We start from the raw sequence: 27,939 nt of genomic DNA, 5'->3' as shown, positions 1-27,939 counted from the left end.
GCTTGTCTTTTTAAGCATATAAAAATACTTTATACTTTTACATTGTGTTCTTTTTTTATACAGAATAATGTTCCCTTACTGGGGTGTCCCGTGCCGAGGGAAACATTTTGCAATATGTGAAACATGCCTAAGATTAGCTATTTAACAAAGTTAACATAATAATAACAATTAAAAAAACGTAATCAATCCAATAAACCTAATTATCATTAACATAATAAATAATAAAAAAACTAAAATAATCATAAAAAAACATAACCAATTCATATAGACCAATGGAACAAATTTCATAAACAGTACACACATTTTACCTATTTGGCTTGATCCACTCATCGATCCGTGCGCAACCCACCTCCACTATCAATTTCTTAATAGCAATTTTATATTGTGAGAACTTACTCATTGTCCTTATGGATAATGGAAGTAGATTGTACACTTTAACCGAGTAATAGTAATTTTTCCGAAACATTTGAAAGAATCGACTGTAATACCAATTTATAAAAATGGTGACAGTAAACATATTAAAAACTACAGACCAATCTCCTTGCTCAATACTGTTTCTAAAATTATTGAAAAAATTGTCAAACTAAAACTTAATAACTATTTAGAAAAAAATAATTTACTCTCAGAAAACCAATATGGATTTCGGACAGGCATGGGTACTGAAAACGCAATAGCTAAATTGACTGAAACAATAGCTAAACATCTAGACAATAGGGAAAAATGCTTGGCTATTTTTCTGGACCTGGCTAAAGCTTTTGACACTATTTCACATAAAATTCTATTTAAAAGGTTACATAATATAGGAATCCAAGGGCAGTTATATAAATGGTTAAACAGCTATGTAAGTGGAAGATTTCAGAAGGTGAAAGTGGGTAGTGACTTGAGCGAACCTGCTCAGCTCTCATTTGGTGTTCCACAAGGGAGCACTTTGGGACCACTGCTGTTCTTGATATATATTAACGAACTTTGTAACAAGCCATCACTTGGACAAATCATTTCATTTGCAGATGATACAGCTATAATTTATAGCGCATCAACTTGGTCAGAAACTCATAAAAAAGCAAGTAATGACTTAAGTTATATTAAAAAATGGCTAGACGAAAACTTGTTGACTTTAAATTCGGATAAAACAAAGTTCATACGTTTTAGTGCAACTTCCGCCGGGCAACCTTATGAAATTCACGAACTTCAACTACATAATTATTCAGTGATGGTAAATTGCAACTGCAAAAAACTAAGTAGTGTTCAAAGTATAAAATATCTTGGAATAATTATAGACCAGTATTTGAGATGGAATGAACAAATTGAAACTATAACTGCAAAAATTAGGCGCTTAATACATTTTTTCATCCCACTTAGAAATATACTTAAAGTCCCGGACTTGAAACACCTATACCATGCACTGGCAAATTCTGTGTTGACTTACGGTCTAATTGGTTGGGGAGCTTGCACAAAAACCGCCCTTGAACCTGTAGCAATTGCACAGAAATCTTTAATCCGAGTCATCTTAAAAAAAACATTTCGCTATCCAAGTGACTTGCTCTTCAAAGAATTCAGAGTACTGAATATTATTCAACAGCATATATTGAGAACGGTAGTGGTTACACACATAAAGAGAGACATTTACCCAAGCGTCAACCACAACCATAACACAAGATACTCTAATAGGGATCTGATACTAAGTGAAGGGGTCAACACTGTTCTGGCATCGAGACAACACTATAACGTAGGCAAAAAGGTCCATAACCTTTTGCCAGAATCGTGGAAAGACGGGAGTGTTGTCAAGTTACGGAAGGTGTTGACCTCGCTCTTTCATGACATTGGTCGTAGGGAGTCAGAAAAGTTGATGCATGCCACGGATTGGAGAACCTTACTGGATGTAAAAAATAAAATATAAAAAATAAAGAATAATTTAAAAAATATATATTTATAGATGACAACCATGAAGTTTCGCATAAATAAATTGTCTATGTTTTTATGAATGTATGTATGTGTATGCGCATGCGTGTATGTACGTGTGTGTGTATGTACATATGTATATATGTGTATATTTATATATACATGTGTGTATATATGTGTATGTCTGTATGTATATGAATCAAAATGTGTATCCGAATAAGTATATATTGTGTTTGTCTGTGCTCTATATTAATTTGTTAAGTATTATAATATATTAAAATGTAATTGCCTAGCTTGGAACGGGGTATGTACCCTTGTTAGCTGGGCAAAGTGAATATGGAATTGTATTTTGATAATAAGTGTGAATAAATAAATAAATAAATAAATAGGCCAATCCTCTTTGACCGAAGGTTGTGTTAATTTTTTATATAGGGACTTCTTTATTTTTAAAAATATATTTTATTATATTTATTACTATGATTGTTCTCATAATATGATAATGTACAGTTTATTTTCATGTCGAATTCTACCCATAAAGTTTCTTTTTTAAACCAACTTTTAGATATTATATTACGAAAATGGCTTTGAGTACTAACATAATATTTATACAATTCACCAAATACTTTTACCACAGTTCCGGCCTACTTTTTTTTACATACGCCCCTTTTTCTCTGACTTCATGCTTCCGGTTACCTTATAAAATATATTTTTCAACATTTTTTTCATTTTTTTCAGGTTTTGAAGTATTGTGACCACCTTCACGGAAAATGGTACTTCAGCGAAGTCCGCGCCATCTTTTCCCGCCGATATTTGCTGCAAAATGTTGCCATAGAGATCTTCCTGGCTAGCAGAAGTAAGTTAAACGAATATAATTTCATTTATAAACTCCCTTCGCTTTATATGATCCTGGCTCTCTATTATAAATAATATTTTAATTAGAATTATTATTCGTACGAGAATTATTTTCGGAATCTCTAAGTTCAGTCATATCACTCCACTACTTCGGGAACTACACTGGCTACGTTTTCCACAGAGGGTCGAATACAAACTCTGTTGGCTTATGTAAGTCACTGCACAACTCTTCTCCGGAATATCTAAGGGAACTATGCATTCCAGATGAACTAGCTGACAGGCGTCTAACGCTTAGATCAGCTACGTCTACGGCGAGAGGAAAAGTTATTATACATCTACGCAAACAGCGCACTAAATTTAGTGAACGCGCATTTGCGGTCGCAGGCCCTATGACATGGAATGCTCTCCCAGCAGAGGTGCGAGGCTGTGAAAGTGAAGTGATGTGAAAAAACTTAAAACCCACTTGTTCTCTTAATCATTTGAATAAATCCGTAGCATGTGACAACAAAATAAATTATTTTAATTAAATTACAAATTTAAAAGAATCACTATGTAAAGCGCCCTTGAGGTATTTTGTTACGGAAATGGCGCTATATAAGTTATCCATAATAATAATAATAATAATAGATAGTGGTGCCAACAAACCCTTAATCGTTCTATAAATTCATTGAATCCTTAATATACCTTGACGCTTATTACAATATGATGTCAGGAGAATGATCTTCAACTATTGCAATAAAGTTAATTCGAATTATCTTCATGAAAAATTAAATATTCATGTTTTAAAAATAAATAAACGTGTTTCATTACCAATTACTGACGAAGTCGCTTCAAATTTTACACGTATACACATTTTCGCACAGAAAATTCGATTTAATTTGATTTACAATTGAGAACCGTTTTAACAAAGCGAAATATCTACAAAATGTAAATTTTTCAGGAAAAGGTTTTTTTCATGTTACAAATAAAACTATTACGATTTAAAATTAAAAAAAATGTTTCATAAATATTTAAAAATTTTACACGTGTACTGAAAATCAACAATGTAGAATAAGTCAAATTATTTACAAAAATGTTCTAAATTCACGAATTTTCATAAAAAAGAAATATCTACATATTTTTGTGAAAAATTGATTTATGTTGGGAATTAAATGAGGTTACTTTTGCATGAAATCATTTTAGACTGATTTTTTGTAAAATCATATGTCTACTCGTCTTCTGACATATCTAAGTACCTATGTAAATATACACATTTAGGTATTTGCCTCTTATATATATTTTTTACATATATAATAGCACAAATAAAATGATAACAAAATATATTTCAAATAATATTATTTTTATTATTATTATTATACATCTTTTTTCTTGGCCGAATTCATGTTTTGTTTGTGATTTTTTTCGATTTTAAAAAACTTAACACCCCAAAAAATATGTCGATATTTCGCTTTGTGAAAACTCTACGTAGTGTAGTTATTTCGTTTTGTAAAAATTCACGATATTTGAACCGCTACAACTTCGCACTTATATCGTTTTGTTAAAGTTTTATTTCACCAATCGATAAAGCTTACATGGAAGAACCCATTTCAATAAAAAACGCATTTGGTTTTTTTGTAGAAATTTCACTTTGTGAAAACGGTCCTCAATTGAAGATAACTCTGTTAGCGTCCTATTGTAATCGGGTCTCTGGGTCTATATTACAATTATATTTATTTATCTTCTCTTTATATTTTAATAGTTTTATTTTAATATTAATAAAACCTTTAATACATGAACAAGATATTATACTCCTAGGAGTTATAAAAAAACTCGTTTGGGACGGTACATAAAAAGAAAATATTTTTGAGACAATACATAAAATATAATCCAAAATATTATGAAAACATATTATTAGAAACATAAAACACAGCATTATACACTGTTCATATCACTATCAGAATGATTTAATTCACGTTTTTTTATTGCAACACTTTTAGATTTGCTATTCGGCTTTTTGTTTTTTTAGTTCATCATGCAGTTTATTAAATTGGGAATGGCTAATATTTTCCAGATACTTTTTGTCAAACTTCGTTGAGCAAAATTTAGATACATGAATTTTTTTTTCAATTTTTTTTTATTTCGTTTCTAGTACAATGTTTGACTTCGTCCGTAAATTTATTAAAATAAATAAAAAATTTATAATTTAGAATATGAGTCATAAAGACTGTATCGTTAGGTAATTACTTCAACTAGGCAACACCAAAATCAGATTTTTTTAAAATTAAAACATTTATTTGTATCCTTCTTCGTGAATTCTTCTCCATTGTAATCATTGAGGTAAATAATTAGAGCATAGAATTAAGAATAGTCCAGAAGAAGCGTAGAATCATATTTGAATACATCGGACTGTGTCCAATAATCCCCCCACTATGCTCCACTTTCGCCGCGCGCATTTGTGATGTCGCCGCGTAATGTTGCACGATGGGAAATAAAAAAACATAACACAAATGTAAGGTTAAAAAAAGCAATCTGTTAATTCCTCTAAAAAATTTATTGTGCACGCGAAAATATTGATTGACACAACAGAGTAAGGTCATTTAATAAGAGTAATTGAGTTTATGAATTTTAAACTTTAAATATAAAAATAATTTTATTTTACATAAAACGGATATTTTTATATCATATTAAATAATATTTGATGTTTTGAAGATAATGTCGGTCAAATGTCCACCACAGAGTTGTTTAATCCGAGGTCCAATTTTCATTAATTCTCTCATTAGATGAGCAAAGTAGGGTAAAAAAAATTACCACCCTGGCAACACTAACGAAATTTCCATTTTGTTTTTTCGACAATCTGGCAGATGAAAACATAATTCAATTTTAAAGTAATGCATTTGCTACCTAAACATTCGTTTTCTAATTACACATGAAATGTGATACCATCCTGTTTCTTTAAAATCCTAGCAGTATTTCTACACTTTAAAGGGACACAACACGGCATAGTTGAATTTAAATCAGGAGTTACGCACTGAGCGCGGTCTACAAAGAAACTAATGGGTCAAAACGTAAACCTACTCATTTATGAGTAGTTTAGTCGCCTTCTGTTTGATGTGCGTATGCGGTTTCTGGACTATTCTTGATTCTATGAACAAAAGTAAACTTATGCTCGAAATACATTTCCTCAACCTGCAGTCAATTGGTCTATGCTTGATAGAACGGACTTTAGTCTGTTCACCAGCTACTTTTCTCCCCGAAATTACTAAAATGCCCATATGTACGCTACGGTTCTGCACAAATCGATCTGAAAATGTGATGGTATAACCTTTCACCGGCAAGTAATGTTCTTATCCTAATCAATATTTGTTTAAAATCGCCATTTAAATGTCAAAAAACGTCTTATTAATATGTTACAATTCGCGAATTATCTCCTGTCTTCGTCCTGCTCAGTTAGTCGGGCATTAAGCAAAACGACAAACACATGTGACGCATATGCGGAAAGAAGCGACATACTGAATAGAACTTACAGTATACCGATGTAAACAGTCCGTGCTTTTTACTGTACTACTCGTTTTGTTTGCCAAAGTCGACGTGACAATATTTGCTATCTCCGCTGGTCAATCCCTGTTCTTCGGGGACGACTTTTTAGCTCGGATTTGTATGGAGTGTTATCTCTATATATTATATCTCAATGATTGTGATGCACATATGTATGTATTTTTTTTTTTAAAGAAAAATAAATATTTGCGTTTTTATGATTTACCCAAATATTTGATTTTGAGGGCCATTTTCAACGAGTTGTAAATAACTCACTATCAGAAAATGGGAATCAAGTTGGGGTTGAGTGGGATTCGAACCACGGACCTTTGGTCCGTGAGTCCGAGACACTAGCCACAGGACTACAACCCGATGCAAAAAACAAATTATCGGCAAGTAATTTAATGTTTTTGCCTAAAGAAAGTTTTACAAATTCGTTGTTTTTCATTCTATATTCTACATTACTTTTTATACTACAGTCCGAGGAGAAATTAGGGCGCGGGCCGGGCGGTTAGAACGAAAAACTCACAAACACAAACGAAAGTCCCATTATTATTTGATAGTCCATATTTAAAATGTTCTTTTTTTAAATATTCTTATCAAAAGCCTATAAATCCAAAAATCATCAATAACTTGAATTTTTACTTCGAGAGATACATTTGAAACAGCTATACAACTTCAAACCGCTCTCCTGAACAATTTACCAAATGTGACTTCTAGCATTTCAGATTTAAGGTACAAATATACTGTTTTAAGCTTAAAGTGTAGCTAAGAGTACTCTAAGGGTTTAAATGTTGAATGTGTCAAAATACTACTGCCATCTATTATTAATTTTAATAAACAATGTTTCTAAAAATAGACACCACCTGTTGATGATTTGCAGAATGTGCTTAGCCAAGTCGCAAACCAATATTTTGTATTATGATTTTTCAGCTTCGATTATGTTCGCCTTCCAAGACCAGAATACGGTGAAGAAGGTCATCAAGGCTTTGCCGAGAGTCGGAGTTGGTATAAAATACGGAATACCTCAGACCAGGTGAGTTTTTATTACATTCTCTTTTTAGCACCGATGCTTGTTAACAGATGTCGCTAAATTATTATGAGAAGAATCCACAATGGTAAATTAGTACCTTCTTCGTCGTACCTCAGTATCCCTATTTATTTATTTTGTTCGTTAACGCCCAAAAGGCATTTACAAAAAATAAAAATAAAATACATGCTAAGATATTAAATAATAAACACAGAATATACAGAAAAAATATGTGAAATTAGTTAGAAAGGATATAATAAAATGTTTTACAAAGTAAAAAAACAGTTATAACAAAGGCATGCAAGAAAAAACAGTAAGCATATAAACAAAAAATGCAAAGATAAAAGCTTATGAAATAAATTCTGTAAAGCAAACACAGTAAATAAAGTGTTACGGTAAGCAAGAAAGACAAATTTAAGTTAAATTAATAAACAAGCAAGCATATACTATCGCGAAAAAAGAAGAAATAAAAATATGTATATATTAAATGCGTATTTGCCAATACTACAATGCAATTTGATATAATACTAAAAAATAAAAACAAGTATAAGGTAATAAAAATAAACAAGTAAGTATTTTTTAATTTGTGGAATTGAATTGTCAATAATAGTTTGACGAGTAGCTACAAATAAACTTGATATTGATTATAACTTTTAATTTTAACTTGTAATTAATTTTATTGTTTCGAATACCTACTTTAATTTACGGAGAACGAAGTTTTTTTGTTAAAAATATGATTTTACTGCAAATAAAAACGGTTCTTATGCACTCAATTAGACGTACATTTGCTTAAATGTTCAAAAATATATTTAAAATGGCATTAAAGAAATAATAGACGAATACTAGGTACTTGAATCCACAAAATTGGAATAACCGGTTACCGGTTCCTTCCCTTATTTAATTTTTTTATTTTAAATCTTAAAATAGTGCACCGTAAAACTCTCTTAATAACATGTTTTAACCATTTTATCCCGGGTGTTCATTCGAATGTATACAAAGATTTTTTTACTATCGTACCTATAAATTTAAAAGCGACGAGTTTATTTTTTAATTACTGAAACCCCTAAGTGCGTCATTATTTTTGTATACGTCGGTAATCAGCATAACGCAGAAAAATTCAAGATTAATGGAATTCCCGCCGTCCTTATAAATGATATGAAAGGCAAATTTTAAACATATTTGAGTAAAATTAAATTAATTTAATTGAACAAACATAGGTATATTGTAAGAATAACACATTTTAAATTAAGCCGGCCTCGTGGTGTAATGGTCAGCGCATTTGCCTACCATGTACCATGTAAGAGGTCTCGGGTTCGATTCCTGACATGGTTAATATGAAATATTATTTGAAAGGGTGTTTTTAAATTATAATATTTCATAGTCCCTAGACTGGTCCCTGAAGCGTAAGACTGATCAACTAACCTTCATGTAACAAAAATGATCAAGATACGCTGCGATGTGTGTAACAATGCAGTGCCCTATGCACCATTAGATGTGGAAAGGGAATGATAATGAAATTAATTTTGTCGGACCCATTTTTGAAAAAAATAATTTATGAAGCATGAAAGATTTTTAAAAAACATTAAAAATACCAAACATTTAAAAATAAAACATTTTTTTATCTATAGCTATTAATTCAGGTCTGAAAGGGTTACGTATAGTTCAACCCTTTGCACTCCAGATTATTTTTGATATGACATACGAGCAACTCAAGAGCATTTTATACAAATTCGAGCCAAAGTGCATTTTTTTATAAGGCTAAATGCAGCATTTGTTTTATTATTTTTACAAATACGTTTTTATTACTTTTTTACAATTAAACAACATTTATCAACTTACTGTAGCTATATGTTGTTTACAACAGAATGCATAAGGTTACATTTTGAATTTAAAATTTTAATATTTTCCTTTCACTACATCTTCAAGACGGTATCTTTATTATAAAATTATGTCTATTGATACAAAATCATTAATTAATTTTAAACAGTGTAATAGTAGTAATTGAATAATAATAGGAAGTCTAGGCATTTACAGAGCTTATGACCTGTAATCGGCTGGTTTAAGTGGCCATTTTACACAAAAAAAAGATAAATTCATAGTACTGTTAACCCTTAAAAGATAACCATTTGTAACAGTACATTAAAGATAACCATACGTCGTTTCGACGTGAATATGTCAGTGGTAACGTATCACTATAAATACTATTGTTATCGTGTATAGAATAATCTTGAAATAAGAAAAAAATATTTCTTTCTTTACAAAACTAAAAATTATTCAAATCTCTTCTTCAGACTCATAATTCCAAATATAAACTTTTTCAAATCTACTTTTTGTAATCTTTTTATATGAGAAATGTTAGTAAAAAATCATTTTTGTGTATTTGCTTTTTAACACTAGAAAGATAGCCATATTACATTGAATATAACCATACGTCATTTCGACGTACGTTAGGTATATTCATGTGAGTAGTGCACTTACCTGAGCGCCACAGGCGGCTCCTGCAAGCTGTGCGGCTGATTTGGCAGGAACGGCAAGCGCAGTAGCGCCATATACCAGCGAATTATGACGATTTTTTTAAAAATCGATTACATCGATCTATTCGACGTTATCTATCCCAGAGTTAATTAATACAACTCGTGCACGAAAAACTCGGACACAGAAAACCTGTTGGTATCGTTGTAATTTTTAATTATGAAGTTTAGCTGTTTGTATTTTGAAACTGTAAGTGGTAATTCAATATGTAATCTCACATAGCTACATGTGTATGATTATCCTGCGTGAAAAAATCTAAGGCCTGTGATAAGATAACTACAGTCATATTATACATCTTCGCCGTTTTTCAGGGGTGTCTCTTTTTTATTTACTGAGGTTATGAATAGTAATACATGTAAAAAAATATAACAGATAAAATATACGGATAATAAAACCAATGACAAATATCCATAGAAATATATGAAATACCTGTTCAATACACGTTAGTGTGCTTGTGTGAAAGTAAGTGTGTGAGAGGGTGGGTGAGTGGGCGTTTCAACAGAATGAGGGTGGACATGTGTGTAGTGGCGGGCGTTCCATATAGATATAGCCCCATAAGCAGTGCCTACCCTTCTAGAATTTCATCAAAACAATAACAAAAAATAATATAAAATATGCGAGTGGCATAAACTGTAGTGGCCAGCGCATTTGCGTACCATGCAAGAGGTCTCGGGTTCGATTCCCGACACGGTCGACATTAAATATTAGTTTGAAAAAAGTTGTTTTTACTCTAGAATATTTCATAGTCCCTGGACTGGCACCTGAAAACGTGAGACCAATCATCTTACCTTCATGATCAAGAAACGCTGAGATTTACTAATGCAGTGCCCTATGCACCATTAGTTGCGAAAAGACAACGGTGAGGATGATATTTAAGCCTTGAACAGTCGTTTTCTGAAATCGATCGGCATATTAATGTTATTTTAGTCGTTTAATAAAACTCGTAGTTATATTATTGAAAATACATTTTTAATATCTGGCAACCCTTTCATGAAATAGAACATCTTCTCTAACTGACCATCAATCATAAAAATAAACGCGTTAGGGGAGTTATGGACCTACTTAGAAATGATTATCGTATCATCAAGAAATGGCCGAGGACGATGATTCATCTGTGAGTAATCATCTTGAGGTGACCCCATAATATGTATGATAAATAATTTGACACAGCAAGCACAACTCCGAGATATTTGGCTGTATAGGTATTTGAGTCTTGTTCTAATACCCATCGCAATATTTCAAACAAATTATATTTGACATATTTTATTGTGTTATGGTATTCCTAAAAGCTCATGGTTGGGTATTTCATTAAAATTGATCGTTCATTTCAATTTCTGTCCTGAATTTTTGGCATCTCCCTTAATCCTATTTCAGTATTCCTCGGACTGTTGAGTAGATCCCTTATGAATGTTACCCATTCTTACACTATAACTTTATAGAATATTTTGCGTTTACTTACCCCAAAGCTTTGATCTTTGTTTTTTCATCAGGTGTACCCCAGGGGTCTTAACTAGGTTGTTCATAAATAAGCCATATTTAGTCTATATATAATATTTCATAAAAGACTAATTCGTTTAATAATAAAAAGAACACAATATTTCAGAAACTCGTTTATTTGACTAACACAACCTTTTCACTCAGGAACTATAAACAAATATCAAAAACATATTTCTTCTATTTAGACAGCCATTCTTTAAAACTAATACCTACTCAACAAAATGATTGGAGACTTCTTCGAAAGAAGAAATTAGTTATTTACATAAATCCTCGAGAATACCTCGAGGATTTATGCGAAGATAACAGCTGCAGGTCATATAAAGACCTAAAGAGGGCCGCACTGGACCAACCGGAGTGGGAGAGATGCAGAGCTTTGCTGCAAAGCAATCCATCTCAGAGGATTGAAACCCGAGAGAGTTTTATACAGCAACATACTCGTATTTCTATCGAACTGTTAAAAAAATTGGGGTCGTGTAATATAGTTTTACTACATATAAAAATACAAAAAAAATAGGTTGGTGATATAACACGTCTCTCTTCGGCATCGAGTTGAAACCATTTTCAATCTAATGCAATGTACGTATGTACGTTGAGGTAAAATATTAATAATGATATCGACTTTTGTCGTTTAAATAATATACAGTATTTAATACGATTTGTACATCATTAAAAGTAGATTTATATAATATGTACTTAATTTGTTATGATTTTCTCAAAAACATGCGTTTAATAATATCTTTATTTTAATATTACGTAAGTCATTCGTACATTTAAAACATATTTTAGCCTTTGATATTACTGATTTCAAACATAATTTTTAATTACGCTACTGCGTCAAAATGTAAAAGATGTTTTCACTTTATTCCATGTCATTTTTGGTCGCAACTTTGTATCACAAATGTTTTTTATCCATATAAATTTATAAAGAATTTTACTCAAAACAATCTTGAACTTCCAAAATACTGGGTGTAAATTTTTAAATTCGTAATATTTTATTTTCGTAATAATTTACGATTAGTAATCATACTTCAACATTATTAATCAAATGATAAAATCAAAATAGTCAAAAAGAAAACCAATCATTTTTAACTTAAGGTAAATTAATAGATTCATATAAAAATACATAAAAGTTATTTTATATGTAATACATGCAAAAATTGCGCTAATTCTTAGCTCCAGCAAGTTTTATTTATATCACAGCTTAGTGTACAAAAATTGTACTTTTTTCTAATATAAATTATTAAAACTATAGATACACTACGCCCATCTTGAAATACATCCTAATTTATATAATTATTTTAACTATAACATTATATATTAATATAATCAGGAACAGATCTTCAAATATTTTGGTTCTCGCGATGTCAACAATCAAAAATATTAATGACATTTCTTACAAGATTTTACTTAAAAATAATTTATCTACGTTTAAACCTCTATGTACAGACATCAAAATACTTCATTTGTTATTTGAATTTCGTCTTATGTCAAAATTAGTGTTAAGTCAAATACTAACCTTCCTTTCTGGTTTAAGTGTTTTGCCATTTTTGTTGGCTGTCAAATTTGGTACACTGTGTTTTCTTTTAGCGACAGACATCCAAGTTTTAGCGTGCTCTACTTTGCTCGCTTCCAAATCTTCTTTGACTATCTTTCCATCTTCTTCGAAACATTTGGTAATTTCTGATAAAGATTTTCCTTTGGTTTCTGGAAGGAACAATGCGCAAAATAATGCCCCTAACAGAGCACAGCCTCCAAACATGTATAGCGTCCCGTTGTTTGTAACAATTCCAACTAAATCGGGGTAAGTTTTTATATTAAGGAATATGAGTATGTAAGCGCAGCAGGTAGTTGCTCCAGACATTATTCCTCTTATTTTTTGAGGATATAACTCACCAGACATTATCCACGGAAGCTGAAGAAACCCAATCATACTTGCGCAGACGTGTCCAAGAATACATATTAGCTTAATCAATGGACTTCCGCCGAGTGTATCACAAACCGCAGCTCCCAACATGGCAATACTTAGAAATACCCCACTAGTGGTTGCCAAAACCTTTCTACGTATTTTATTTATGAGGCACGCACCAAAAACACCCATTACAACTCGGATCCCGCCTACTATCATAGAAGCTGTGAATTCGTTGACGCTTGTTCCAACACCTTTGAAGAAATCCACAGCATAATAAAGTATTATATAAATACCAGATAATTCTTGGAACATGAAGAATATCAGGAGTGTTAAAAATGGTTTCAGAACAGACCATCTTCTAACTGACCGTATCTTGTCCAGAAAATTCCCCTCGATTTCTGTGTTTCCTTTTGAAAAGTCGTCTAGTTCCGTCTGAGCTAAGTTGTTGTTCTGACGGAGCCAGTACATGGCCTCGTAGGCTTCTTTAGTCCTTCCTTTAGACGCCAACCAGAGCGGAGACTCGGGCACCAACTGCATCAGTATCGGTGTTAAGAAAGAGATGATCGCGCAAATCAACGCAACCGTTTTCCAGTGGACGAAGGATCCAAGAACGTACACCAAGAAAATTCCTAAAGACACCAGCGCTGGACCAACAGCAGCTAAGACTCCTCTGCTTTGAGGCGTTGCTACTTCGGCTACGTAGATGTATGTTGCTGTGCTCATTCCTGCAGTAGAAAAAAACGCATATAAGATATTGTTTGTAGTTTACTTACAATTGCTTACAAATTTCTTTTACAATCTCTAGATTATGGTATTTTTTTTTATTGCAGATTAATTGTGTGGAGTGGAGGTGTATGAAAATCTCTCATTATTATTTACTATTTTTTTATATATAATAGGGAAATATCACATACTACGAATACCAATAAAAATATATGAAATGGATTTAGAACTATTAATCGAATTTTCAAAATCAATATGGATATAAAAAATTAAAAAAAGTTTTTTTTTTAAATACGTCACTAGAAAAACGCGACAAGTTTGGTCTTGATAGTTGCGACGTAAACGTGACAATGTTCTAAACAAATTTGAATGGCATGAACAAATCAATATAAATCGTTACGTATTTGGGGGCGTGGCCAATGGAATGGCCGTTTTTGCAAAATTACAAATTTTAAAATATTTTTTATGCTATTAATAAGTAACATTTTGTTTACTGGACTTTATTTCATAGACCTTTATGACTTTTAAAATGTTTTTAAAAAAGTGATATTTACCTATTGTTGTCAGCATTACTTCACGGGTTATTTAACCCATGACGTAATGTAGACTATGGAAATAGAATAACATGATGAATCACAAGTTAATAAATAGAAAGCAGATAGCTACTAAACTGCCGATATGTACAGAAAATTAAGTAAATATGAATATGTAGAATCCGTCAGCAAGCGAATTGCCCGGCCCTTTTGATGGGTGAATTCTGACTTGCATTCGTACAGCTTCTGTGAGCGTAAAATTGTGCATCTAGCTTAGATTTTGATCCCTTTAAGTGCATTTCGATTGTATGTGCTCCCAGAAATCAGCTTATAAAAATGTTTCCTGTGTAAAAAAAAAAACGACGGAATTCGAGGGTGTTGTAATCTAGCATCCCTGCAAGAAATAATTATTGAAGAGAATGATCATTTCAACTCAAGTTCACTGAGTTGTCCTTGTACCAGACTTAAAACATTTTTTATAAGGATAAGGTAGAATAGTTAACTTGAAATCACTAATTGTAAATCCAGACTGAGGCAAAGAAAATCATTTTTCATAGCTTCAAAACTGTTCAATGCATTTCATATGAATAGTATGTTAGATATTTATTATTTGAATATATTTCGGTTCAAACTTTTGTTGAAATTATGGATATAAAAAACTGATTTAAATACCTTTTTTTATGAATAGAATATACTTTAACGTTCATTTTCTCATTTTTAGTGACAAAAAAATAGTCTTCTACTATCAGCACTAATTTTTTAACATATTGAAATCTTAATTATAATAATTAAAATACTTAATAGTTTAATTCCACTTTTATTTATATTTTTTTATAAATGTTTTACCAGCGACCGGGTTTCATCGTGACTGACATCATCAGATTGATAAAAAAATTATAAATAAAAGTGGAGTAAAACTATAAAGTAGTTTTATTATTATAATTAAAATGCAGTTCTACCAAGAAATGTCAGTAGAAAAACTCAATATCTATTGTATTCTTCCAGTAGCCTTTGTTTCAATTTAAAATAAAATATATACTCACACATAGGCCATGCCTTTGTGGATTTGTTTTGTGTTAATGTTATGGTTTTTTTTTGTATTTGTAACTAATGTAATTGTGTGCTGTAAAATGTTGTAAAGTCTTATAAACTGCAAAAAAGAAATTATAATTAATAAAATAAAAATGTACTTTTACCGGCAAAATTATTAGTTTGTTTTAAATACATAATTGCTCACATTATTATAATGCATTTCATTCACTTAATTTATAAATTTATCATTAAAATAAATGGTTTGATTTTTGGCGTCGCATAAACGTAATGACGATATAATAAATGTCGACGGTAAAAATAATTGTTTTAAACATATATGTGTATACGGTAAATACACCCTTTAAACGGCACATAGCTACTATTATATTTAAAAATCGCATGTCTACATGTAACTGAGATTTATTAACAAGCGGAAAAATACACATATTCTATGGTTTTTGCTTCAGTTTTAGTTTCACTAATCAAATAATTACATTCAATAAACAGATGTTATTAATCAAATTGTTAATTTTAAACCTACTTTATAAACAACATACAGTTCACTTATTTATTTATTTATTATACGGCACGAGTGCCTTTTACAATCTTAAATATACAAAAAAAATGAGTTAGTTAGATATACAAAAACCTAAAAACAATATTGAAACATGGGTACAAAAAGAAAAATAACAAGAAATATATATAAATATATATATACATGTATGTATGTCAGCATATAAAAGATATAAAATGAATAGACACCAGATCATTAGCATAAGTAGCTTTTGCAAATAATTCGTTAATCGTTACTATAGAACATCATTAAATATTTACAAAGAGATGATTTGAATTCGCAGAGACTCAAGTTAAAAATGTCATGGAAAATATGTGAGGTACTTGTTTACTAGTCTGTGTATAGGTACGCGATATTGGTGGGTGACAAAGATAGTTGGTTTGAGAAGGGTGAAAATAATATAGACCATTTTGTCTCATCATCATCATTATTCCCTTACCGCACCTAATGGTGCATAGGGCACTGCATTGGCGCACCCAACGCAGAGTATCTTGATCATTTTTGTTACATGAAGGTAAGATGATCAGTCTTACGCTTCAGATACCAGTCCAGGGACTATGGAATATTTTAAGTGGAAAAACACCCTTTTTTAAATAAATATTTCATATTAACCATGCCGGTAATCGAACCCGAGACCTCTTGCATGGTAGGCAAACGTGCTGACCATTGTACCACGAGGCCGATGAAATTTTGTTTAGTTCTATGATAACGATATTGTAATATATCTGAGTTGGTTCAATTTTTTATAGTATTGTTTTCATCAATAGAGTATTATATCAGTCTGTAAATGTGTCAAGCCACAAAATCGAAAAAAAAATAGTTATAGTTGGGCCAATTTAATAGGTCACATTTGACACTTCAGCGAAATTCAACAACATTACCTTTTAAGGGCGGTAGTAAAATATTTTTTTTTTTTCGAATTTAGAACTGCACAATTGCTTAACTTTTTTCAAAAACGATTACATATTTATTGTAATAATGACAAAAGAAGGTAATTTTATGATTTACTTTCACTAATAAACCATTCTAAACATAATAAACTTTTTCTGTTCTAAACGTTGTTACAATGTTGCATCAGTGAACCCTTTTTCTTTTTAAACACTAGGGATGTTACCCAGAAAAATCGAATGTTGATAGTTTTGTTAAATTATGTACATATCTTATTTTGTTCCTTAAATTTAAGATAGAAAATAATAATGGGACAGGGATTCGACTCATGATTTTGAAAATAAAATTACAGTACCTATAAGTACTTCTTCATAGCAACTGAATTCAATTGACATATATTATGTTTGAAGTCCGAATCGATTAATTCACTTAAATCGATGTTTTTAAGCAGGTTACCTCACTATGAAGCTAAAACCGACAAATGTCAAATGTGACCTATTAAATTGGCCCTACTATAGTGTAAGAATCATGATCCAAAAACGATATTCTTTTTTGAAAAACGGTATGATGACATGAAATTTACGAATTCTCTGTTATACCTCGATGTGCTGATCAAAAACCACGCAACTGGACTAAAACAATGTAACACTGCTTTAAGATGGTAAACGTATTGTTGCGAATTAGGATCAATATGTGGCTAACATGATAACAATATCGCAAAAATGTGTTAACCCCGCATTACATTAGATCAAGTCGAAGAAGGAATCGTGTGTTAGAAATACCACATTGTAAAACGAGGCTCGCACAGAGACATGCATATTTTATAGGCCCAAAAATTTTTAATTCTTTTTTTACTGATAATATTTCATTGATTCTAAACATTCAAAATTTTCCTTCTTTTAAAAAACATGCACTATCCTGGATTCAAACTAAAGATATGAACTCTTTTTTTCTATGATTTATTTTTGTTGCCCTTTAATAAATAAGGAATATTTTTGCGTTTTTTTTTAAATATTTTTTATTTCCTTTTTTAATTACTATAAAAAAATACCATTTTATATTTTACAGAACATTTTATTTTTTCTTTCTTATGTTATACAAAAATATTATAATTGTCCATTATTTACTATAGGAGCAAAAATTCATAAACATTTTCTTGTATACCAACGAACAGGCCATGCCTTTGTGGGATTTTTGTTTACTATTTTTCTATTAATATGTATTTCATTGACTTGTAATTATGCTTTATTTTTTAATACTCTGTTTTATTATTATGTTTATTGTAAAAAACAAAAAAATTTAAATAAAAAAAAAAAAAAATTAAAAATTACACGTTTTCTTTGCCAGAATTGCTAACAAAATTTGTTTGTTACAAACGGCAGCTAACTTTTTGTAATTTGGGGATTCATATTGCTAGTCTTCTTCTTCAGCCTTATTCTCTCTACTGCTGAATAAAGGCCTTTTCCAAACGTCTCCATTCCTTCCTATCACCCGCTTTCATCATCCACGTTTTACCGGCAATAGAAGAGGCATTGTCGCCGACCCATCTTTTCTGTGGCCTTCAAGCACCTTTGTTTGGTCATGGTCTCCACTTTATTATTCTGGGTGTCCACCTGCCATCATTTTGTCTCGCCAAGTGTCCTGCCCACTGCCATTTCAATTTCGCTGCACGATCCATGATATCCACGACTCCGGTTTGGCGCCTTATTTTTTCATTTCTTATTCTGTCTCTTAGACATACACCGAGCATCTGTCTTTCCATGGATCGTTGCGTGCATTTGAATTTCTGGCTACTTTTTTGTGTTATTGACATAATTTCTAGTCCATATATTGTAACCGGCAATATGCACGATTTCATAGTGATGGGAACGCCATAACACTCTATCTTGGCATACAGACCTCGCTTCCTCTACATTCATACATCTTCTCACGCGCGCCGATTATTTCGAATTTTGACAAGTCCATCTTCAAGTATTTGTTGGATTTAGTCATGCTATGTCTTTCTCAATATTCCTCTATTTCTGCATCCATCAACATTCGCACTGTAAATATTTTTAGCCGTTCTTTCGCTCTCCATTCGCTCTACATGTCCAAACCAGCGCAGAGCTCCTTTCTTGATTTTGTCGATAGTGCCTATGTCAGCCTCACATAATGTACGGATCTCGACATTTGTGCATCTATCGTACATAGTTTACCACACATTTGCCCGAGAGATAGCATTTCGACAGCATTCAGCCTGCTTTAATCCCTGTTTTTCCAAGTCCATTTTTCATCCATACATCAGGTTCGGGACCAGGACTCAGTTGTGAACTGCTGATTTTGCCTCTTGCGACAAAAATTTATTTGCCTAGTTTGATTTCAGTGCACCGTTCACTCTGTTCCCGGCACTCACTTTCCTTTCAATATCTTTCTCAGTCATTCCATCCTCAGTAAACATACTTTCTAAATACACGAAATTCCTCTACCTGTTTTAATTTAACCCCAGTCACAATGATTTCACATTTAGTCATACTTTCATTTCTTTCGAAAATTTTCAATCCCTCATTCAGGATTTTCACTTGAAAGCAGCCGAGTCGCATAACAGGGTTGAGTAGAGACGACTGGTAGCAGCCGTATGCTCAAGAGTCTAGATAGAGTTTTAGTGGAAAGAAGAAGCATTACAAACCTATTGTGAATCCAGTAATGAACCTTCCTATACACAGGGTAGCATAGGTTGATGATAGCGCTATTATAGCCCACCCGACCAGGCCTGGGAAGACTATTGCTTGCAGAGTGGCCTTACGCCCGAGGCCATCCACCATCATCCCCCCTAACAAGGCACCGATGGGGTTGGAAATCACTCCTAAACTGGCTGGAAAAAAATACTAAATTTAAATATCTCAATTATGACAAAAAATGAATGTTTTTGCAATGCGCGGATCTGAAAAGAAGCCACAATGTCCTTTAAAACAGATCTGGGTAAGTGAAGGAGCTTTCAATCTCAATTATGACGGATAATTTATATATATTAAATATTTATAAAAACATTTTTCATTAATAAATTTCATAAAAGTTAAAAAAAAAATTCTATACAGATCTACTTTTATACATCTAGTAAATATTATCACTGTAACTCTCCAAAAAAAGATGCTAACTCTTGTGCTTGGAGAGTGACTTACACTGTTGTACTTGTTTATTTATAAGAGTTGTATAATTTCGAGTACATGAGAAAAAATAAATAAAAACATAAGATATACAAGGAAAAAAACATAAAATAATAATACATTCATACTAATTAAAATTGAATGCAGTTTTTACACGTGTTCAAAAAATTTCTTTAGATTTACTTTAAATTTATTTATTGATATATTATTTTTAATATTTTTTAGTTCATTGGGGAGTTTATTATAATTTTTTACACCTTTGAAGACAGAGCTATTTTGACCATGACTTCTGTGGAATTTAGGAATTTAAATATTATTTTGGTATCTGAGTGACTCATTTATTAATTTATTTAGGATATTTTACATAGTTTCGTACTAACTAATAACTAATACTGAACAATAAACATCCCAATTTGTCTTGCAGCTACAGAGCCCATAGGCGGTTGGATGCTAATTTATTTCCAATTATATTAAACTACAGAGCGCACGGATCTTTTGAAATCTACCCTGGATTTCAGTTTTCAATAAATAAATAACTTTTACAAATATATTCTAGATTACATGTCCTGCGGCTACAGAGCGCGTGGGCTGATGTACGTACTGACATTAATTGAATTGTTTGACCACAAAGCTAATTATTCAAATATCAATACATAATTGAGTTAAAAACGAAGATCATATTATCAAATCAGGTCTGATCAATTTTGAACTGTAACTGAGCTTCTGAGAATTAACTTAATAATTTATTTTTAATTATATTATATATAATATATAGTTTATCAATATTTTATCACTTATGATCGTGACGTCGAAGTGTATTAAAAACATGAATTTTATAAGAACTTTATTTATTGTAACAGTAATTATTTAGTATCTTATTATTTAGTAATAACAACATTTAAAAAATGCGTTTTTATGATTATTAGTAAATTTTTTTAAATTCCGAAATCATGTAGAAACTTTTGTTTTTAAATGTTTGCAGGGTGAAAGTGAGTTTAATAAGATCTTTTGTTCTTCAATGCAAATATTAGCTTTAAATAAGTGTGTCAATTCATTTAGCTGAGCAAACAAAATAGTGAACATTATGTCACTGTGCAAAAATTGTTTTAGAGAGAGTCATTTAAATGTATCTTCATCTGTTTAGAAACGGACAAAGTAAAATATAACCAGAACTCTTAACTTGTGTTTTTTACTCCCTGGATTCTCTGTGGCCAAAATCCCGAATCAAAACAGGTATGATGGGATGCGATTCAAATCATTTTACTACCCAGTAATAAAGAAATCACATATTAAGCGTCAACTTTGAAACGACACAGATTTCAGATTAACAAATCCGTCGTTACATATTCTCGTACGATATATCTACACAAATAACATCAACAATGATGATCGACGCTGTTAGGCCATCCGAAACGTCGGTAGAATGCGAACGACACACGGGATAATAATCCAGAAAAACCAAAGTATTTTTCTTGAAAATAAACTCAAAAAACATAATTCTTTAAAAGGGGTTTGAACTAATAAAACTACTTTTACAATTTTAATTTTCAAAGGCGTAATTTAACTTAGAATTCAAGAAAAATACACGGAATTTGTGTGATTTAAAATGCTTTTATTTCAACAATATTTTGAGTATGTCTAAATGTTTGCAGACAGGCTGGATTTCCTAACTTAGAAGTTATTTAATTTTAATCTCAATTTGTTGCAACAGAGAGGGAAAACATTTTGAGACGGAAATAAGAAAAATGTTTGCAATTGGTTGCTGCCCATCGATAGGGACAAGGTTGTCAATTTTTTGCAAAGTTCGGGATTAGCAATTAGCAAAAATCGACAAATCTGCTTTCCTTCCATACCTTAACTTTTTTTTGCTTTTTATATATCTTGATATTTTTATGTTTTTCCATTATGTATTTTTGTATTATTTAATTTAGCACTCACTTTTATTTGCCATATTATTTATTTTACTCCCTTTTCTTACTATAGTATAGAGTGTTAAACCATATAACCACTTTACACACGGTTACCACACATATCCCATCTCAAAATGCTTTTATTTATTTTTAACTACCAAAACATGGTCATAAGCCCTGTAAATAAATGCCTAGACTTCTATATTCCCTAATTTAAGATATTCTCCATCCCTGTTGTAATTTGTTAACCAAAATTTAGTTTTTTTTTTCTACAATAACTTTCTTGTTCAAATTACTAACTTTAAATCGTTAGAACTAATTATTTTAAAATACTTTGTATTTATATGAATACCAATGTACCTTAGTTTAATTTAAATTTCAAAAGACGTAATCTGCCGGTCGAAATGTAATTTTATTGTAGTTATAAAAAACTTTTGACTTTATTTTTATCTGAAATACCTTTAAAAAATACTGTTTATATCTGATGTTTGTTTACATTATTTTTTTAATGGCGCAATTTTGAAAGTTTGAGAATGGCAAAATCGTTTAATTCAGATTGCCTTTAGCGGTCGTCACATGTTAAAATAATGATTGATTTTAAAAAAATGTAAATTTAATTACGTTACTTGTTATGAGAATAATTTTAATAGTTCACGTGTTTCTTTTTATACTAATGATGCCTGGTGACTGGAAAATACCATTGCAATAAAATCCTATTGTTTCATTTTCAATAATTATATCCATTTATTTAAGCTATGCGACATAATATGATAATTCTACATTATTAGATACGTCTTGTATGTAAAATGTTCAGCGAGTAACTTATTTTTATGAAGTTCTTATGTCATTTGTACCTTCGAAAACATTTTATCTTCAGATAGATATATTTTACACATTTAAGACGAAAACGACTCAACTTAAAAAATCAACTTTTTGGGAAACTGCAAAAGAAGAATGTAAATTGCGACACCTTTGTATTCTTTCGTCGATTGCTTTGTATTTTTCGAAGTAAGCACCAAATTTTGAGTTAAAAATTATACCGAAGGCTCTCAGCTATGAATTTATGAAAAAAACCTTAATAAAAATAAATTATTATAAGTTTAAACAAGACATTTATTTAATGAGTCATTTTTAGATTGAAAAAAAACAAACAAAAGCAAATTCATAAATAATATAATGACATAATTTTAATTAGGTCAGATCAGGTCACCAAACACATGTTTTTATTTATTTACGAAATGACATAAACGTAAATAAGTCACTAAGATTATCGATAATTTAAATTATAAAATGACATTAGCTTAAATAAGTCACTAAGATTATCGGTAAGTCGGAACGAAACAATCACAAAGCTAAATTGGTCGTTATAATATTTAAAAAATAAAGTGAACATTCCATTTCTATCTAAATAAAATTGACTCAACCGGCTTTCGGTCACAATATGTTTGTCTGCGTTGCGTCCTTCACACAGCAATGTTAACATAACACTAATTTCGTCGCTTCCTTACTGACACGGAATCTAAATTCTCTTAGATTATAATCAATACATATATTTGTTATTATTATTTATTTACATATATTTTATTTATTTATACAAAAATAATCTCAATTACTATGCTTTAAGTTATTAAATTTATATGCACTGATTGAATAATTTATATGAGTCCCCTCGACTTCCTCTTTTATGCAACAAACAGTCGTATTTTAATTATGTTATAATGCATCATTAAAAAACGCATACATCTTTTCTTGTTAAAAATATAATGATTCATTTCTAAAGACAGATGTTTCTGAAATTGTCAATTGCGAAGTTGCTAATTTTAAACGACAACGAAGAGTAATAATAATTTTCCATTCTATCCTCGTTAGTTACGCTTCTGCTTTCAGTGAACTGATTTCGTTACCAGGAAATCATCGCAATGAAAAGTGAAAGTATGACAGTTTTTACTACGACTGCCTGTTTCAAGATAAAATTCAATTCAATATGCCAGGAGATAAAGTTTTTTCATGTGTATAGAGAGAGAGTTCACAGTTCTGTGTATTAAATAGAATCAAAATCCTTGAGAAGCACTTTCGACTCAATGGCTACTCTCAGGTAAAAATCATAAATAAAGAAATTCAGTTGCGATAAGTCCGCCTCGTAGTGTAGCGATCGGCGCGTTCGCCTTCAATTCCTGTCAGGGAAGTTTCAACTTCAATATTTTATTTTCCGAGACCTGAAGCATAAGGCTAATCATCTTACCTTCATGTAACTGATGATCGATATACGCTGCATTTAGTGTACAAATGCAGTGCCCTATGCACCGCACCTGTGATGGATGATAAAGGGCATTTTCTCTGACGCGTCCATCCCGTTCCACGGATCATTCTACCAGGGTATCATAAAATAAAATCAGTTATATTTACCTATCCATGACGCTTGTTCTGCTGTAAAATCAGGCCTATCGATGGTCAACTGAGGTAACAGGATTGCAGAATATCCTTGGCAAAGACCCACTGACACGTTGATAGACTGAGCCGCCAAGGCTGCCAAAACCTGCAATTTCAAAAATTTTATACAGTGGTTACGTTTACTCTTATCATTTATGCTGCCCTGGTACCTCAAACCAATTTTTCTAGTTACAGTTAGCATTACCGCTTTTATTTTATTTTTAAATAACGGCTGCTATATCTATTAAAAACGTTTATACAAAATAATTATATACATTTTGTTATTCCGTATTGTGGTTATTCTAAGATATTTTCAGGAAATTGTTTAATTTCAGCTGTTTTTGAATGTTTGTCTTAACAGATTTCCAGAAAATGGCTTAAAAATATTATTTTTGTTACAGATTTCCGTGAATGTTTTTTTCTCACAATGACAAATTGGTTGTATTTCCTTAAAACTCAATAAAGATTTTTACTAAGAACTACACAACTGATAAGAATTAAAATAATATACTCGTACCTAACTATGGAAGTCGGGTTATTCTAAAGATTGACATCACCTGCCCATATATTTTAACGGTCTTTAAGAAGAAAATAACTATATATCTTGTATCACGTAAAATTACTCGAATATCAAAAGTAGTACACAAGTTTATCTGACATCTTAATCAAAGTAAAATAATAATAATCAGAAATTTTAGGCGGGAAACATGCGTTTAGTAATAACAAACAAAATTAAAAAGAAGCGGATATATTCCTTGGTACCTACACTCTACACTACGCACACAGATGCGTTTCTACTATCATCTCCCAGGGAACAGTGAACCAAGTGTTTTTACAGTTATTTACTAGGAAAAAGACTATAGATCCTGTTTACTACACACCAAAATAAAACAGGGACGAGTTTGAGAATATCGTTTATTGTCTTGTTAACCTTAATAATAAATTAAGGAATGCTATCTTTGTTTAGTTTTTTTATATTTTACTTTTTGTGCTGTTACATGTTCACTTAATTGCCATACTTACTAGTTCTTTGCTCAATGTATTATTATTGCGTTTCTTAAAATTATTTTGTTATTAACTTTTTAAAATCATTCTTATGTTGTTGAAATTCCATTTGTCTATGCGTTTTGAAGCTGCAAGACTTTTTGTGATGTTAGCTATCATATTATTTTTATCACATTATGTAAATGTTATCAACTATCAAATATCTAAATTTAGTAAATGGGGTCTAGAATTTCAACCGTCCATGCGCTCAGTAGCTGCAAGACTTGTTGTTATCTAAATTCTATTTTTTTTATTTTTTATTTCGTTTTTAAAATATCACTTAAACTCTAAACTTCATTGTCAAATAAAAAAATTGAAAATAAACATGTAAATAGGGGCTAGATTTCTTATTGTCCATGCGCTCTGTAGCTGCAAGACGTTTTTTTATCTAGCTCATATATATCATAATTGTAATATATCAGAATTGGAGACCAGGAACTAGAATCCCAACCGTCCATGCGCTCTGTAGCAGCAAGACGCGTTGGGATATTTATTTATTGTACAGCGCCCTTGAGGTGATTTTCACAAAAATGGCGCTATATAAATTATCCAAACATTATTATTATTATTATTACTTTGATAGATTTTAATTTATCTTTCAAAAAGCTTCGCTGTCCTACATGTTCAAACCGACCTTTCTTGATATTGCCGATAATGCTTATTTCAGCTCAAATATAAATGGAATAAAAATATATTATTGTGATAACATTGGCGTTATTTTAATCGTAACAATGACAGGTAAGTAAATATTAGTGTATGTAGCGGAATCACATCCTGCTTAGAACAGAATTAAACGCACTGCCATGACGTAGTAACATTTACGAGCACTGTTGGTTGTGTAATATCTGACCGTTGTGTATAATAAAATGTTAGTCTAGCAACTAGCATTTCTGTTCGGTCAAGTTCATGAACATAATATATGTATGCATAAATTTATGTTGTCTGTTCCCTGCTATTCGCCTGATACGTAAATAAATTGTCTTACTATATTTATTAATTGGTTTACAAACAATGAAAAAAATGCATAATATACAGAAATATTCCAATAAAAAATAGATACTACTTATTTTTCATCAATTATAAATATTAACTATATAAATTATTATAATTGATGAATATAAATTTTATATTTGAAGCACTAACTTTGTGGTTATTAATTTTAATAAAATAAATAAAACAACTTTGTTTTTAACCATTAATTTTTTAAATATTTTTTCCAAGGTTTACGTAACTAAAGTTTAAATAATTAGTTACGTAAACCTTGACGAAGAAGCTCGCTTGCTTTGAAACCGGTCGGCGAAGAAAAATATTTAAAAAAAATAGTCGTTAAAAACAAAGTTGTTCTATTTATTTTACTATCATTAAAATAAAAATTAAATTCATGTAAAAATTTATTAATAAATACAAAATACATCTTATATGCACATGTAAACAGTAATAAAATACAAATTTAAATCAAATTAACAATTTCATCATCATAATCATTCCTTTTCCGCATCTAATGGTGCATAGGGCACTGCATTGTCAATTGTCAATTGCAGCTATCTTGATATTTTTTTGTTGCATGAAAGTAAGATGGCCAGTCTAACACTTCAGGTACCAGTCCAGGGACTATGAATTTATTTTTATTTATAGTTAATTTATAGTTAGTCAGGTGGGTCTTATATTATGGAACAGTATTCTAGTATGCTGCGGACTAGTGTATCATACAATTTGCGAATTGCAGTAGTATTATTTCAATATCTAGAGTTTCAAAGTCCAAATCCAAGCATGTTGCTGTATTTATCTACAACACTAATAATCTTCGGTATGCTAGGAGTCTACTGGGCCTCTAGGACATCTCAGTGAGGACAGACATTAACTTTTGTGAATTGTATATAAATATGAATTGTTATTGATCAAGTACAATTTTTACTTAAATGGTACTTTAAGCAAAAAATTAGTTAAAAAAACTAAATTCAATAACACAAATTCTTACCATACACAAATCTCCGTATCGCCATAATTTCCATATTTTCTTAATGGAAATGATCATCTCTTTACGCCAACTGACAAAGCAACCCCTTAAAAAGCCTTTTTGATGATTTGTTATAAATACCCTTCTATGGTTATCTGAAACAAAAGGAATAAAATTTGATATTATTTTATTATCAGTAAAAGATTCAGCTTAAATTAATGAGGTGGATAATATTAACAATTTATATTATTACCTATGTAATTTAAATTAAAATAAAAACGCTTTGTTTTGAAAAGCTCTTTAATTATTATTTCATTTCTGACTAGTTTCTGAGCAACTACGTGCTATGACTTCGAAATGTGCCTAGCTTTCAGGGAATTACTGTTAGGTTTCAAAATAAATAAATCATTAAAGTTTAACGTAGTTATGCAGAAAACAGCCAGCAGTAAGAAAATGAAACTGAGATAATGGAA

The 27,939-nt window shown here is 30.9% G+C and overlaps 2 protein-coding genes across 2 annotated transcripts in view; one reads left to right on the top strand and one right to left on the bottom strand.

Moving 5' to 3' along the window:
* The window catches only part of LOC148281709 (neurobeachin-like), a gene marked incomplete at its 5' end in the record, with an annotated part of 431,612 nt that overhangs the window by 302,945 nt on the left and 100,728 nt on the right, over nt 1-27,939 (top strand). The window contains 2 exons of the mRNA XM_088226282.1: nt 2,635-2,752; nt 7,198-7,300. Coding sequence (XP_088082408.1) covers nt 2,635-2,752; nt 7,198-7,300 — 221 coding nt within the window. The remainder of the gene's footprint in view (nt 1-2,634; nt 2,753-7,197; nt 7,301-27,939) is intronic.
* Nucleotides 12,683-27,939, bottom strand: part of LOC148281710 (facilitated trehalose transporter Tret1-like) — a 93,836-nt gene continuing 78,579 nt past the window's right edge. Inside the window, exons 2-5 of the mRNA XM_088226275.1 lie at nt 27,488-27,621; nt 24,442-24,571; nt 19,648-19,833; nt 12,683-13,957 (exon numbers count right to left, since the gene is read on the bottom strand). Coding sequence (XP_088082401.1) covers nt 12,828-13,957; nt 19,648-19,833; nt 24,442-24,571; nt 27,488-27,544 — 1,503 coding nt within the window. The 5' untranslated portion in view covers nt 27,545-27,621 and the 3' untranslated portion in view covers nt 12,683-12,827. The remainder of the gene's footprint in view (nt 13,958-19,647; nt 19,834-24,441; nt 24,572-27,487; nt 27,622-27,939) is intronic.

Source organism: Micrasema longulum, unplaced genomic scaffold (assembly GCF_059751315.1).
Source record: "Micrasema longulum isolate JH-2025_06_02 unplaced genomic scaffold, ASM5975131v1 h1tg000418l, whole genome shotgun sequence".
In the NCBI taxonomy this organism is placed as follows: domain Eukaryota; kingdom Metazoa; phylum Arthropoda; class Insecta; order Trichoptera; family Brachycentridae; genus Micrasema; species Micrasema longulum.
The sequence above is the reverse complement of the archived record's forward strand: the minus strand, read 5'-3'. Positions and strand labels throughout refer to the sequence as shown.